Consider the following 15,261-nt stretch of genomic DNA (forward strand, 5'->3'; position numbering starts at 1 on the left):
TTCTGTGTTTGGTGATAATAACCCCGATTTTAACTCGGGGCGGGAATCGGGCTAGCGAGGGCCTGACCTCGGTAGCGTGAGACCTGGGAGATTTTAACTGCTGGGCCTTATCTGCATACCCCCGGTCAGTTTCCCACCCGAAACTGCTGGGAAATGGCAATTGGCCGGTGGGCGGGTGTGCAATATTGAGCAGCAGGAGACCGCTGCCAGGGATCGAAGGAACGGTTCCTGGCACTTAGGTAAGTCGATTGTCGGGGCAACCCAGGTTAGGGGAGGCCTAAACTTTCCTTGGGGGGGCCCAGAGGAGTTCTCTAAGTCTCACGAGGACAATAAAAAATAAATAAAACCTTTTTGGGCCTCTTCTGGCCCCCGACTTCTCTTCTCGCTAAGTTGACCTGTTGGGAAAGCCACAACCACTTTCCTGCTCAGGCAACAGTTAAAATAGCAGTCGGGTCCCATTGACATCATCGGAGCCTGATCTGCTCAGAAAAGCAGGTTAAAATTATGATCTCAGTGGGGGGTGTCAGCAGGTGAGTCGCACAGATAATTTTAACTGCTCGCCCACCCGGTTTCCATTGGATGGGAAATGTTAAAATTGACTTTTAATATTTTCAAAATGACATTGGAAAGGGATTATTATATTAAATCAACAGTACTATGTTTCTTTTTGCCAAAGATGGATCTTGAATCCAAAGTGATTTGGTTTAGTCCCAAATTTGGACATTCAGAGGAATCTGAATTTTGACCCAATTAGGACTTTTGGGGCTCAATTTTAAACCTAAATTGGGGGGGGGCGGGGGGCGCGGTGAAAATTGCAGAAATGCAGAGCGGGTTCGGAAGCCGGCTCCAACCTGCTGACTTCCGAGTTTCCCACAGTCGCACCTGTGCGCGCTGGCGTCCCGAGTCCGGAAGTCCCGCCATGATAGTTAAAGAACCAAATGTACCTCATTGAGGTTTTTAAGGCACTTTACTTGTGACATATTAGGTAGTTAGAACGATTTTTAACTTAACTGGGCGGCTTTCCCACGGTTTCTGATTCATGCCTGGCATGAAGGGCCGGATCAGGCAAAAAAGAAACAAAATAAATTAAATAACAAACCGTTGCACAAAGTTAAAGCACAAAATCAACCTAGCTTTCCACCCTGCTCCGATGTCTGATGTCTCCCTCTCCGATGTCCCCCGATATTGCCCTCCCCCCCGATCTTCCCCTCTTCCCCAGCCCCCCCCCCCCCCCCCCCGATCTTCTGTTCCAGCGCCGGATGACGTCTTGCCTCTCTCTTTCTCTCCCCACCCCCCCTCACTTTGCGTTGCTGCTCCGGTCGGCAGCCAGCCTGTCAATCAGGCTTTATTCGGGCTTTCCACGTGCACCTTCACCCTCCCCCCCCCCCCCCCCCACCGCTGCCAACCTGCCACCATTTCAAAATTGAACCCATGGATTCAGCTGTGCAGATCTCCTTCAGCAAAATGGTGCAGTGCATGTTACAGTTTGCAGATTTGTGTATATATTCCCAATGTAGCTTTAAAATAATCTTAAGATCTTTGCCCTTTTAACCGATGCCAACGATTGCTGCTAAATATTTTTGAATGGATCTTGAGAAGCTCCTTCTCAAGTATTGGTAGCAGAGTATAGTGAAAGGCGTAATGAATTAGGCAGGATCAATCGAGAGCATAGCGACTATTATTAATACAACTTTATTTTGCTTAATGGAAAATTGATCTTTGTGCTCAAAGGTAACAAAACTTGTCAATCACGATCTGTTGAACAGTGGTGATTGTAGCCACTGATTGGACAATCAAAACAGTTCCACACCAGATTGGTGTGCTGTTGAATGGGAAGTTGACTTCTCCATCTCTCTCCTTTTAAGATACTCCTTAAAACCCACCTCTTTGACTGAGCTTTTGGACACCTGTCCTAATATCTCCTCATGTGGCTCGGTGTCTAATTTTGTTTGATTACGCTCCTGTGAAGCGCCTTGGGACATTTTACTACGTTAAAGGTGCTATATAAATGCAAGTTGTTGTTGTATAATTTTGCATTGGATTTTTAATTGCCTGCTGGATTCAGTGAGTCTTATTGACTGTGTTTCCTTTTCAAGTGTTATCATTAAAGTACTTCTTAATTAAAATTGCAGGATCAGAAGTCAACATTTTTCCAGTTTGGGGCTTCCATTCACCAACAAGTTGGAGTGATGCTAAACATCATGGAAGAATATGACTGGCACATGTTTTCCATTGTAACCAGCACTTTCCCTGGATACCATGAGTTTATTAGTATATTAAAAAGTACAGTTGAAAACAGTTTTGTGGGCTGGGAGCTACTCAACACCATCACATTAGATGCTGTCGATGGGGATTCAAAGGCTCAAATCCAACTGAAGAGAATACAGTCGTTGGTCATTCTTTTGTACTGTTCGAAAGATGAAGCCGTTTTCATACTGGAGGAAGCCCGTTCGCTGGGCCTTACAGGCTATGGTTTCATCTGGATTGTGCCCAGTTTGGTAACAGGTAACACAGACATCATACCGGAGGAATTTCCAGCTGGGATGATTTCTGTGTCTTACGATGAGTGGGACTACCCCCTTCCAGAAAGGGTGACAGACGGTGTTGGGATAATAACAACAGCCGCTTCTGCCATGATGGAACAATATGGATACATTCCTGAAGCGAAAACAAGTTGCTACGGCCAATTGGAAAGGAAGGTTCTTCCATTTCTTTCACTACACAAGTAAGTTTTTGATATATGTGTTTCACAGTTTTGCTGAAAAACTACATCACTCAGTATTTAACACTTTTATATTCAATTCTTTATTAATGACAAACTGCTATGAGGTAAAGAAAACAAAAATACAAGGAATAGATTTGGCGTATAGATAATGCTTCTCTTAAGGCTGAGCGGTGTGTGCTGTTGCTGCGCATTGGATTTCTGGCCTGCTGTACAATAATATTGTAGGACCTGACTTCATGGCTTAATGTGGGTTTCTGATCTGACTGATGTGATCAGGAGAGCTACCAACTGCTTCCACACATGCGAGAAGGCAAAATAAGAGGATTTTTTACCTGAGGGTACTTTCTAACAGCCAAGGTCAAAACAGTAATTAGAGAATCTTTGAACAGGCCATTGACTGTTCTCTTCGTGGGGGAACTGGAGTATAATGCCACGAAACCCAAAAGAGGAGAAGGAGGGAAATGTAAAAATAATGGAGGTTAAATTGGATAAACCCCCAAAACCGTGCGCAGGTATCGCGATCCGTGATTAACCCCCGCCTGGAGCTTCCTGCGCAGGACTTACCTGAGAGCAGCGTTGAAAACAAGGCCCAACACGATGATTCAAGTAAATGCTCACTTTCCACCAGCAGGGGGAAGCCCCAATCTCTTAAAAGGAGGATATCTCTTAAAATCCTTTAAAGGTAGCCGGTACCTGTTATTTGCTAAAAATAACAGTCTGTTGTCAGCACGGAGTCCGAACGGAGATCAGACATCGCACACGTAAAACACAGATGCAGGTCCCGTCCCTATGTTTACAAGCTGATGAGTTATGTTCAAACATTGAATAAAGGTTGCGCACTACTAAATCCCACATCCTCCAATCTGCATGCCAGACCTCACCAATCTGCCGATCTGAGTTTGTACCAGGCCTGTGAGAGTGCGTGCACCAAGGTTCTCTGCTGATGCACCAGAGGCTTTGGTGCAAGAGGTGGACAGAAGGAGGGACATCCTATATCCCCGGGGTGGGGTGGGGCAAGAGACCCTCCAGACATATGCCCAAAAGGCAGTGGGAGGCAGCGGGGGGGGGGAAAGTCAATGCCATGTGCACAGCACCACGAACATGGATGCAGTGCAGGAAGAAATTCAATGCTTTGACACGAGTGGTCAAGGTGAGTGAGGTCAACTGTCAAGTGGTGACTTCTATCAACTGCACCACGCACTACACCCCCCATCTCCCACATATCAATAAACTCTTTCCATCAGTACTCAACTCTTCCAATCAGCTGCTTCCTCTCACCCTTACACATTACCACTATTGCAAGCTGCCCACCCACAACTCACAGGCCACACACACTGGCAGCTATTCAACCATGACAGGCACATCAGACACACGTCCTGCTTTATTGCAGGAGAAGGTGGCAGCAAGTGGCAGTGGCATTTAGCCCCTCGCCAATGAATGAGATCACGGTGAACCTGTGACCTAACTCCATGTACCTGCCTTAGCCCCATATCCCTTAATATCCTTGGTTCACAGAAATCTATTAATCTCAGATTTAGAATTCGCAATTGAGCTAGCATCAGCCACCATTTGCAGAAGAGAGTTCCAAACTTCTCCCACCCTTTGCGTGTAGCAGCGTTTCCTAACTTCACTCCTGCATGTCCTGGCTCTAAATGTTAGGCTATGTCCCTGCGTCCTAGTATTCAAGTATAGGAGACCTCCAATAACAGTTACAAATGCAACAGCAGCCAAAAGCAATAGTCCAGCCACTAACCTGTAAATCCTGAATGGTCCCTTTAAATAGCGCTGGTGGGGGTCCTCCAGGCACTCCAGGACATGTTCAGATGGTCGTGGTTAAGACTGTGCGTTGAGTTGAGGGTTAAGTCCCAAAATCATGTCTATCACTTTAAATCACTGTTGCACACTGATAGTATCCATTTTCTCCTCACTTTACATGCTGCTGGCGATCGGTATTTGCGCATGCGCTACTACCTATACCAAGATGGCGTCCGGCACACGTTGCGCTAGAAATGTGCGTGCACAGCCAAGACGCCATTTTGGCACTTCAAGAGGCCGCGTAGCGCCGAAACAACGGGCTACCCAAGGTTTTTAAAGAAACTGCTAAAACCACATTTTACACATGGGGTGGGGAGATGGGCATGAGTAAAGAACATGTTGAAGGGCAAGTAAACAACTAATCCACTCTAAGTCTAGGTTATCTGAAAGGTTACCTTCCGTTAAAATCAGCTGTTGTTTCACCCGTCTGAGTAATACAGTTTGTTCTGCAAACATTATGGAGTTCCATTGAAAACTAGGCCATTGCCAAGGTAGGATCACCTTGAGAAGTGTTGACATAGTTAAAGTTTCTAAGTTTTGCTGCGGGTGTTATGATTTCCTCTAAATTTAGTAATAAACTTTATTTTTAAAAAAACCTACTGTTCTGGATGACAGTCGCCAAATTGCGCCTGAATCATCCTTCCATCAAGAAAGGAAGGCAAAACAGTGATGCCCTGGATTCAACAAAACTCAAGAGAATTGGATATATTGTTGAAAAGGAAAAAATTGCAGGGCTATGAGGAAAGAGTGGGGGAGTGGGACTAATTGGACAGCTCTTTCAAAGAGCTGGCACAGGCACGATGGGCCGAATGGCCGCCTGTGCTCTGATTCGATGAATTATATATAATTCTGGGTCTGATTTGCTTTGCTCAGTTGGAAAATAAGTCACGTGACATTTGTCGATTTGTCAGTCCAACGACGGTTATGCTGTAGCTTATTTGCCCTTAAAAAAAACAAGGTTGCTGATTGAAACTATGACCCTCTGATAGTTTGCAGCACATTTCTGCTACAGTTTTGCAAATTATGCCGTTCTCTCCAAATCCCTAAAAAGAGCACATGCATTCTGTGTGTAGTTTCTAATGTGATGCAGAAGACATATGGTATTAATCAATGTTTGGGGAACTGTGGTTGAAGAGGAAGGTCAATGATTTATGGTGAGGATTTATTGAGAATAAGTAGTGACGTTAGGATATTTAAATTTTAACTGCTGAGGTGCAAATAACTTATGGCACCCACATCACAAGTAGTTTATTTTTAATAAACCCACGGATCACTGTCATGCATGCTGTTCACGCAGTATATTTCCTTGCTTCAAAGGCAACTGAGAAAACCTGGGTAACTGCAGACCCAAGGAAGGTGATCCATCTGAAGGCAACTAGTAAATGGCAGTCAACATGGGCGGGGTATTTTCCGCTGTGGTGGAGTCCGGCTGCAACTGTGGCAGGCAGTGACTTCCATCGACCTGACGGTGCTTTAACTGACCCTGGCCGATTTCCCAGGTTCAACCTGATTTGGAACAATTTGGTGTGCTCCCAGTGGGATTTCTGGCTGTGTCAGGGAATCCTGTCTCGGTGGAGGGAAGAAAGTGGCCGCTGCAGGCCTTGGGTGCTTTTATGTGGAATCCTTATGTGCCAGGAAGAGCAGGAGTGCTCCCCATGGCCCCGCAAAGAGTCCTAGAGTTTCCCCAGCCCTGGCCTTGCCTCTTCTTTCCATGACCAGCATTAACTCTGCAAACCCCCGGCCCTCAGCACTTACCTTATGTGGGAGACCATTCCCTTGGGTTCCTGACAGTGTCTAACTCCCACCCTAAAAAACAATTGAAATGAGGCTCGGCCATTAAAATCGGCCAGGCCTTGCCTCCTTCATGACTTCCGGGTATGCCGCCCACTTCGGGCCCCTCACGCACCGATCACACCCCCCGAGTTAAGATCCTCATAGTGTCAATATTCGAAAAACTCGGACTCTTCAGCCTTGAAAGAAGGCGAATGAGATGGTGCTTTATAGAGATGTATCGGATGCTAAGTAAAATAAAAATGTGAATCTGGAGCAATATTTCAATTTCAACCACAACTATAGGGCAAGGGGTCATCAGTACAAAGTAAGAAATGGCAAGTTCAGGGCTGATTCAGCAAGTACCCGGCAAAATGTGTTCACTGAATGACATGAAGAGTGATGAATGGTGGAGGCAAGAACTCTGGATTCATTCCAATTAGATGCTCTGATGTAGGTTTCCATGGAAGGATAAGCTGAATGGGTTGGATGGTCTCCCTCATCACTATGACTTGTAGAAGAGTCTTACAAGATTTTCATAGCTGATTTCTCTATCTGCTGTTTTGACGTTAAGATAACAAGAGAATGTAGGCATCACTATGTGATATCGCACAGTGTAATTTCCAGGCTTCTGCTTTATGTAACGTGTGTGTGTGAGCACCTAGGAACTTACAAACATTGGCCGCAACATTCTTGGGGCTGGAGAGGGCGGAAAGCCTGATTTCTGCCTGGGAAGGGGAGGCCAGAATTTGGGCCAGATCCTGGTTAAGTGGGATTTCATCCTATTTGTACTGGTCCTTTAAATGGTGGTGAGGAGGGGGGAGGGGTGCTGTGGGTGAATCTTCAGTCAAATCAAGGGGTATGTCGGGGGAGTTCCTGGGGTTCCCTGTAAATTCCACCCTTTGTGCACTTAAAAGACCTCAGTCGAACGAATACCAGCTGACAGCTCATGTGAGTCCCTTCGAACCTTTTTAAAAGGCCTCAAACCTGGACTATGTAAACCGATCCTGAAGTGGATCGATTACCTCCTCTAGAGGCAAAATGGCTCCTTTTGGAATACATATTGACAACTTGTATCCTTCTATACTCCTTCCAATGGATGAGTTAAGGGAAATATCTATCTATTATAATAATAGATTAAAAATCTTAGCCCGGATTTTAACTTGGGCTGGGAATCGGGGATGCGGGGGGCCGAAGGAAGTGGTGAATCATTTGATCCCCCCTCCCCTCCCCACCTCGGAGTGTGAGGCCTGGAAGATTTTAACTTCACGGCTTCAGTTACAGGACCTGACACCGACTCTCACCCGAAACCAGTGTGAATGATGTCATCGCCGGTGGGCGGGAGTCAAGGTTCATGAAGGGGGGTTAGGCTACCGCAGGAGAACCACAGAAACGGTCCCCAGTAAGGTAAATAAGGATTTGGGAGTGGGGGAGAGGGAGGTTTGGCAATCGAGGGCAGGGGGGAATCCCAGGGCAGAGGAGGCCCACGGTAGCCTCATGGTACCAGGAGTATTCCTGCTCCTCCTCGTTATAAATTGGATAGCCAGGCAGTGAAGGTTTTTTTTATTCATTCAAGGGATGTGGGCATCACTGGCGAGGCCGGCATTTATTGCCCATCCCTAATTGTCCTTGAGAAGGTGGTGACGAGCTGCCTTCTTGAACCGCTGCAGTCCGTGTGGTGAAGGTTCTCCCACAGTGCTGTTACATAGGGAGTTCCAGGATTTTGACCCAGCGACGATGAAGGAACGGCAAAATATTTCCAAGTCAGGATGGTGTGTGACTTGGAGGGGAACGTGCAGGTAGTGGCGTTGCCATGCGCCTGCTGCCTTGTCCTTCTAGGTGGTAGAGGTCACTGGTTTGGGAGGTGCTGTTGAATGAGCCTTGGCGAGTTGCTGAAGTGTATCGTGTAGATGGTACAGTCTGCAGCCACGGTGAGCCAATGGTGGAGGGAGTGAATGTTTAGGGTGGTGGATGGGGTGTAATTCAAGCGGGCTGCTTTGTCCTGGATGGTGTCGAGCTTCTTGAGTGTTGTGGGAGCTGCGCTCATCCAGGATAGAATACTACAGCCTGGTCTTCAGTTGCTTCCAAGCCTTTATTCACAGAGATCCACATTACACATCGAGCACCCGCTAGATAAGCTCTCTCCTATCAATGGATACAAGAGAGCCCCAATTGATACCCATCACCTGAATACAATTAACACTAATTGATATAAATCACATGGATAAAATTAACACTCCTGGTCTACATGGCACCTTTATTAAAAAAAAATTAAGAATAACTTACCTAGACCTCCTGTGCTAGGATCCTTACTACCGTCAGCTTTCGCTGGCAGGTCGCAGACTTAGTCGGACTTAGTCAGGCCCGAGTTTAAAATGGCGCCTGCGTCCCGATAATGACACCGGGAGGCGGCTTTATCATTGAAATTAGACGCCCTGCGCCTGTGGTATGGACGGCATTCCCATGCCTGAATTCAGCCAAGTTAAAATGGTGGCGGCGGGAATGGGGAAACTGTGTTAACAGCCGTTTCTCACGGGTTTCCACCAAAGTTACGGCTGGGGATCAGGAGAACCCCTGTGGAAATTACTGCCGTATATTTTCACGTGAGATAGCACCAATATATAGAGGTGTGCAGTGCAATATGCAGCTTACGTAACTGATGAATTAATGACAATCACAAGCCAACTGTGATTTTTAAAAAAATTTGCCGCTGAATTGGACAGTTCCTCATGCGTTTCTTGATTCCAACAGCGTTCAGTATAATTTCTGCTTGCCTGCACTAATGTAACATGAAAGCAGAGCAGTGGTGGCTGATACTACATCATGAAGTCTGCAGCACATTCATTGTAACGTTTAAGGAGGATTGACACTACACAAGGAGTCTGGCGACTTTGGTGATATCTTTTTTATCTTTTCACACCTATGGCCTGTCACAGCCCACAGTGAGATGATAAATATCTTCACTCAGGAGGCTGACGATGACCCACTTGTAACTTTGCCGCTCATGAATTATCCAGTCGGCTAAGTTTGGAGACATTAATCATATCAGACTGCTGGCCTTGTTCTCTCTGTATAGTTGGATTGAAGGAATAAATATAGGCAACCTCAGTGGCCCTTAAAAGTATCCTCTGTCTCTAGCAATAGTTTGTTGTGCTATTTTTCTCTTCTCTAGATTCTTGTGGAAGCTTATAATGCTGAGAATGCAGGGCAGCACACCTAGATTTAGACACAATGGGGTGGATTTTAACTCAAAAGGTTTCCTGCAGGAAATCGCTCCATCGAGTTGATTTCCTGCCTGGCAGAGGCACCAGGAGGCTGTGGCAATTTTAACTGCTGGGTTTGATTTAAATGTCGCCAGTCCACTTCCAGCCCAGAACGGGCATGAAGAGGGCACAGAATGACTGCCGGTAGGCGAAGATTGGGAGCCCTTGGCTGCCCGCTGACTTTCAGGTAAATGCTCCTCCTGTCCTACTAAGGACAGTTTGAGACGTACCAGAAGGGCCTATAGACCAGCCACAGACTTGCTTCAGCCCAGCAGGAAAGCTGCAGGAGCTTCTCCGCTCAGGCCCCGGTTAAAATTGCACAGGGGCCCTATTGACGTAATCGGTCCCCGGCTCGCGTAAATCTATGAGGCTCCCGGCCTGCTTTAGGTAGCTGCCTCATCTACCTGCAAAGCCCTGGAGGTTAACATCGAAAACGGTCGGCATCTGAGCGGGTTAGTAGCCTGCTCGTTTTTAACTGCCCACCCACATGGTTTGCACCGGGCTCGTCAGGTTAAAATCAACTCCAAAGCCTGTGTCATAGATTTCTGGAAGAAAAGAGTTTGGCATAATTTCTCCACATGATTTAAATATTTCAATTAATCCCGGCTATGAAGCCATCAATTGTGGAATAAGCCATGGTGCTGGAGTACATTCTTGTGTACAGATTGTATTAAATATTAGAATCCCTGACAGAATGTGTGTGAGACTTTTGTTATTATTTGCTTAATTATTCAATAATTTATGTAATGTTTCATATGTACAGTAATATGTGCGATTCCATTGCAAAATACAGTGACATTAAACCCTGTATCTATGCAGTTCAAAGTGTGTGATTCAGTTGCAGGGGTCTACTGTCTGTTACTGTCCATCATGACACCTACTACTGAGGGGAAAAAATAGCTTGATTTAAAAAAAAAAGCATAAAACTGCCCCCATGGACTCCATGGACCTGTATATGTTATGTGAACTAATGCCAACTGGAGTATGCTTCAAGGACATAATCTCATTCGGAGTTCAAATGAGGTTTACAAACTGTACGAGCTTTGTTCTCATGACTTGTAACACCATCTGAACCCTTCAGTATTGCCTGATAACACTGTAAAAAGATTATACTTTCAATAATTTTACTCACAAGAAAGGCCTTTATAATTCAGTTATTCTGTTCTGCACAAAGAATAAATTCCCTACTCCACAACTCTCCATTTAAGTGCCCTCTAAGTCTTATTGCTCCTTGTTGCATGAAATCTATATTTAGATAAAAAAGTAAGAATCTAGTAAATCTACACTCGTATCTGATTCAACGTGACAGTCACTGATGAGGGGACCTAGGTGCATGTTGCCTTTTAGTTTGCTGGAATGCTACCATTTACGTAATAAGTAAAAGAAAAACAGGCAAAGATCCAAACTGCAGCATTGGATGCCAGACAAGTGGGTTTGCAACATCCTGAGAAGTCTCTAACGTAACAGATGACATTGATCATCAGACAATCATTCTTATGCAATCCTACTCAGCTTGCTTCCTCCTCCTTGCGGATTACTGTACACGTACTGATGAACTGACAAGCCCATTACCTGCTATCCATAAATCCCCGTATTTGCCAATCATTTTATTAGAATAGTGATACTGTATCTTAGTAGCATTTTATATCACTCTGAGAATGCTGAAGAACTTTGAACATTATTTTCTCAGCAAAAAAACACCTCTCATTTGCCATGACATTTTAAAAGGGCACTGTCACCATGGTAATGGATCTTGTGAGTTGCTTTGCAGTGTTTATGAATGGAAGACAATGCAATGGTGATGATCTATTTCTTTTGTATTTTAGTCTTATTAAAATCTCAGGTTGAAATGCAGAACCATGCATTAAAGTTTATGCAGTGTGACCTTTCCTGGTGATAATATGCAGTACCAGCAGCTGAGCCTGCCTGCACAATCCCCAAAAAGACGTCATTTTCCAATTGTGATCTGCAAATAACTTGATAGAAAATGTATAAATTATAAAATGCACAGACTTGGGAGTATCATAGGTGCATTTGACAAATATTTCAAAGCACAAACCCATTCTGCTATGCTGCAAGTTTTAATGATATTCTTCTCCATTCAGTTCTGCGCAATTAATGTTAGGTAGGGTGGAGCAAAGGTGGTACTAATATAATAATGGATATTGGCACTGAAATGTTATGAGATTTTTGCTGGCACACCCTCTTCAGCAGGTGTAACACAGAGCCACAAAATATTTTAATTTATTCCTTTTAAACATCCTGTGGATTTTGTTCTTCAGAAATCAAGAATCTTAAAGGTGAACTGATTCGTGCTCTTAATTAGAATGCTTTCCTTTCACCTCCAGGACCTTTGTTTAAATATAGCTCTGGCTCTACTGGTTGTGAGGGATCCACATAAAATAATGCTCGGAGCAGTCTCAACCTAGTTCCTGGTGGGCACAAGTCCACGAAAAGGTGCCAAAAATTTAGCACTAAATTGATCATTTTGCCTGGAGACCACGAGGATAGCTGTGGAGAAATGGAAATGTCACACGATGGGTGTGGGAGTTGGGTTAAGGAAATCAGTGGGGCAGAGTGAGTACACAGAGGGCAGAGCAGCAAGGTATAGAGTGAGAAAAGGGCATTCAATTTATTCATTCTTTTCCTTCCATAGACCATCTGCAACTTCTGCTATTATGGAACCCACTTATTTAACTTCTTGAGGAAATGTTTTGCAAAGTTATTCCCTCCTCCAAGGGTTGTCAAAAATTGTAGAATATCTGTGTAACCATATATTATTATTCATTTTTAACCAGTTCCCAAAGAAGGGACTTTATCTTCCATTTATCCATACTATACCTGATGTTGGAGTGCCTGATTCGGGCACTGAGTGTAAAAGGTAATATTTAATTCCCCATTGTTGATGTATCTCACCTCAGCGGGAAAGAGTACAAAGACAAGGCATGTGTATGATAACAACTCTACCAGATTCAGAAGCTTTATGAGCCTTGGTTCTTGTGTTCAAATCCCTCCACAGCCTCGCCCCTCCCTATCTCTATAACCTCCTCCAGCCCTACAACCCTTCGAGATCTCTGCGCTCCTCCAATTCTGGCCTATTGTGTATCCCCGATTTCCTTTGCTCCACCATTGGTGGTTGTGCCTTCAGCTGCCAAGGCCTTAGGCTCTGGAATTCCCTCCCTAAACCTCTCCACCTCTCTACCTCTTCTTCTTTAAGTCGCTCCTTAAAACCTGTCTCTTTGACCAAGCTTTGGTCACCTGTCCTAATATCTCTTTATGTGGCTTGGTGCCAAATTTTGTCTGATAATCACTCCTGTGAAGCGCCTTGGGTGGGATGTTTTACCTCGTTTATGTTTCTATATAAATGCAAGTTGTTGTTTGGTTGTACAGTAGTTTAGCTGCTATCCAGATTAAACTATTGTGAAGCATGTTTTATATTTTTGGAAGTTTGACACACCTTTGGCTTCCTCTCAGTGGTTTGTACTTGCATCTGCCAGGACCTATAAACATCCTTGATAATTAAGTTTCAATCTGCTGCATAATTCATCAATCTCTGTGGACTTTTAGCAGCTATTCTAATGTACTGAGTGCCCTTGAGCAGTTTATCTTTTGACACGTACGGTTTCTTATTGTACCCTCCTGCAGGACAAGCAATCCAAGCAAGTGTCAGATTCATAGCGTGCGGCAAATGGGTTTGCGTGTCCTGTGCAATTCTAGGGTCCCAATGTGGAAGTGCATGACTTTGATTGTCCCTTTACCTTATTACTGACATTACTCTTAAGTATGTATAAGCAGCTCTCTGCCTTACGACGCGGTTGTGCAGAGAACATAAATGTTTTATCATTTCTTTTTGTAATGAAACTATTGGCAAATACCTTGTTGGCAGCAATAGACTGGCACCACAATTTGCTGGTGCAGCACATTTTGAAGTAGCTGCCAGAACAAGTCTAGTAACAGGGCTATCAAATGAGTTAGTGATGCATTGTAATATCGTCTGGTATAACAGTAGGGAAGTGGCAGCTCATAACACAAAGAGAGTAGAAGCTGAGTGCTGATCTGGTGAAAATGATGCACACAGGGAGGTACATTAGAACCATTAGATCCCTCTTTTCTTCAGGTTTCACTGTAGCAATGTATCTTCTTTTAAATATATATAATCACACAGGGTTGCAATGGCCTACTATAGTTACAAGAGTTAGCCACAGATTTTAATCAGTTTATTGCCTTCACACTTAAGACATTACTGCATTTGTGATGTCTCTGTAGCATAGATAAATAAAGATGATGAAAACGACTTAAAAGTTCTAATGCCAGCAGGGACCCCAAAAATGCTGGGTTTGTGCTCCGCCACCAGGAATGTGGTGGGCCAGGACTTACATTTGCCACCAAATTGCGGGAATAGGTCATTTACATAATTGGGGCAGGCGACCCACAGCTGTGGAAGTGCAGCAGAGGTGTCCACCTCAATGAGGTACTGGAAAATTGGAATGTCACCCTGCTGTTTCAAGGAAGGGAGCTTGAGGGCCTTTCTTATTGGGCCGGAGATGTCAGTGCCAGAAAAATATTTTTTCCCAGCAGTGCGCAATGGGATTGCAGCCAGAAAGACCCTACAGTCCCCACATCACGATATCCCCTCTTAGTTAATTCCAAGGTTTTCACCCCAGAGTTCTGTCCTAAAATCCATTCTACCTGTTGATCACTTCCTGACATCAGTCCAAAATGTTCCTTTTACTAATTTTAACCTGTGCCTTATTGTCCTACTCTCAGTTTAGTTTGTAGTCACATTATGAATCTACCTTTTCAATACCATTTACCAATTAATACACCTGTAAAATCACCATTCAGTTGCCTCCTTTCAAAGCTCAAAAGCCCAAGTGTTACAAATTCAGGTCTGTTGTAGGTACCTTCTCAGGGTCAGTTGCGTCAATTGGTCCCTTAAGCATTTTAAGCTTCTTACTTAAGTGGGAGTTGACTCACACTGTCCTGTATCTACTTGTACAATAGCATAACCTAGGGATGTCACAATAGCATTTTAATGGGATCTGAGCTGGATCCTCATGTCTTTTGCATCTCTCTGAAAGTGGACCAGATTAGATAAGGTGAGGCTTGGTTCAGATTGTTAAGCTGCTTTGTTCCACTGTAAGGTTAACATAAAGAGCAATAGTTATGATCAGATTTACTTAGTTCAATCGATACAACTTAGCTCCATATAATGATATAAGACTAATGAATGCACCATGCTGCGTCACTTTAGTCAGTCATCTTGCTTATCATAAATAGACTAAATCTGTAATCTGACCCTGAAATTCTTTAGGGGTTATCCCAGTCTGCCATCATAATTCTGGTGGGAGACTGGTAGAACCCCCAGAAAAATGATGTAAACAGCCATTTTCAACCATTTCCTTATTTCCCTGAGAATTCCACCAATTTCAGAAATCTGATACTGCTAAAGATATAATGGGGTAAATTTTGGTCTCCACCCTCTGGACAGTTACCTGGTGGAGTGGATCACCTGCCCATTAAAGAACCTGTCTGATTAATGGAATGAAAATCAGACTGGTTGTGTAACAGGCGGGCAATTCGCTCTGCCAGATTACTGCTCGTGCAGTGAAAAAGAAAATTTACCCTAATGTCTACTATGGTGCAAACTTTGGTGACAGCAGAGTTCTTCGAACATGTTTTTCTGAC

The 15,261-nt window shown here is 44.3% G+C and overlaps 1 protein-coding gene across 1 annotated transcript in view; it reads left to right on the forward strand.

The window, feature by feature from the left end:
- Positions 1-15,261, forward strand: part of grin2aa (glutamate receptor, ionotropic, N-methyl D-aspartate 2A, a) — a 175,721-nt gene that overhangs the window by 74,616 nt on the left and 85,844 nt on the right. Inside the window, exon 3 of the mRNA XM_068003756.1 lies at positions 2,133-2,725. Within this exon, the coding sequence (XP_067859857.1) occupies positions 2,133-2,725 (593 nt within the window). The remainder of the gene's footprint in view (positions 1-2,132; positions 2,726-15,261) is intronic.

Source organism: Heptranchias perlo, chromosome 22, assembly GCF_035084215.1.
Source record: "Heptranchias perlo isolate sHepPer1 chromosome 22, sHepPer1.hap1, whole genome shotgun sequence".
In the NCBI taxonomy this organism is placed as follows: domain Eukaryota; kingdom Metazoa; phylum Chordata; class Chondrichthyes; order Hexanchiformes; family Hexanchidae; genus Heptranchias; species Heptranchias perlo.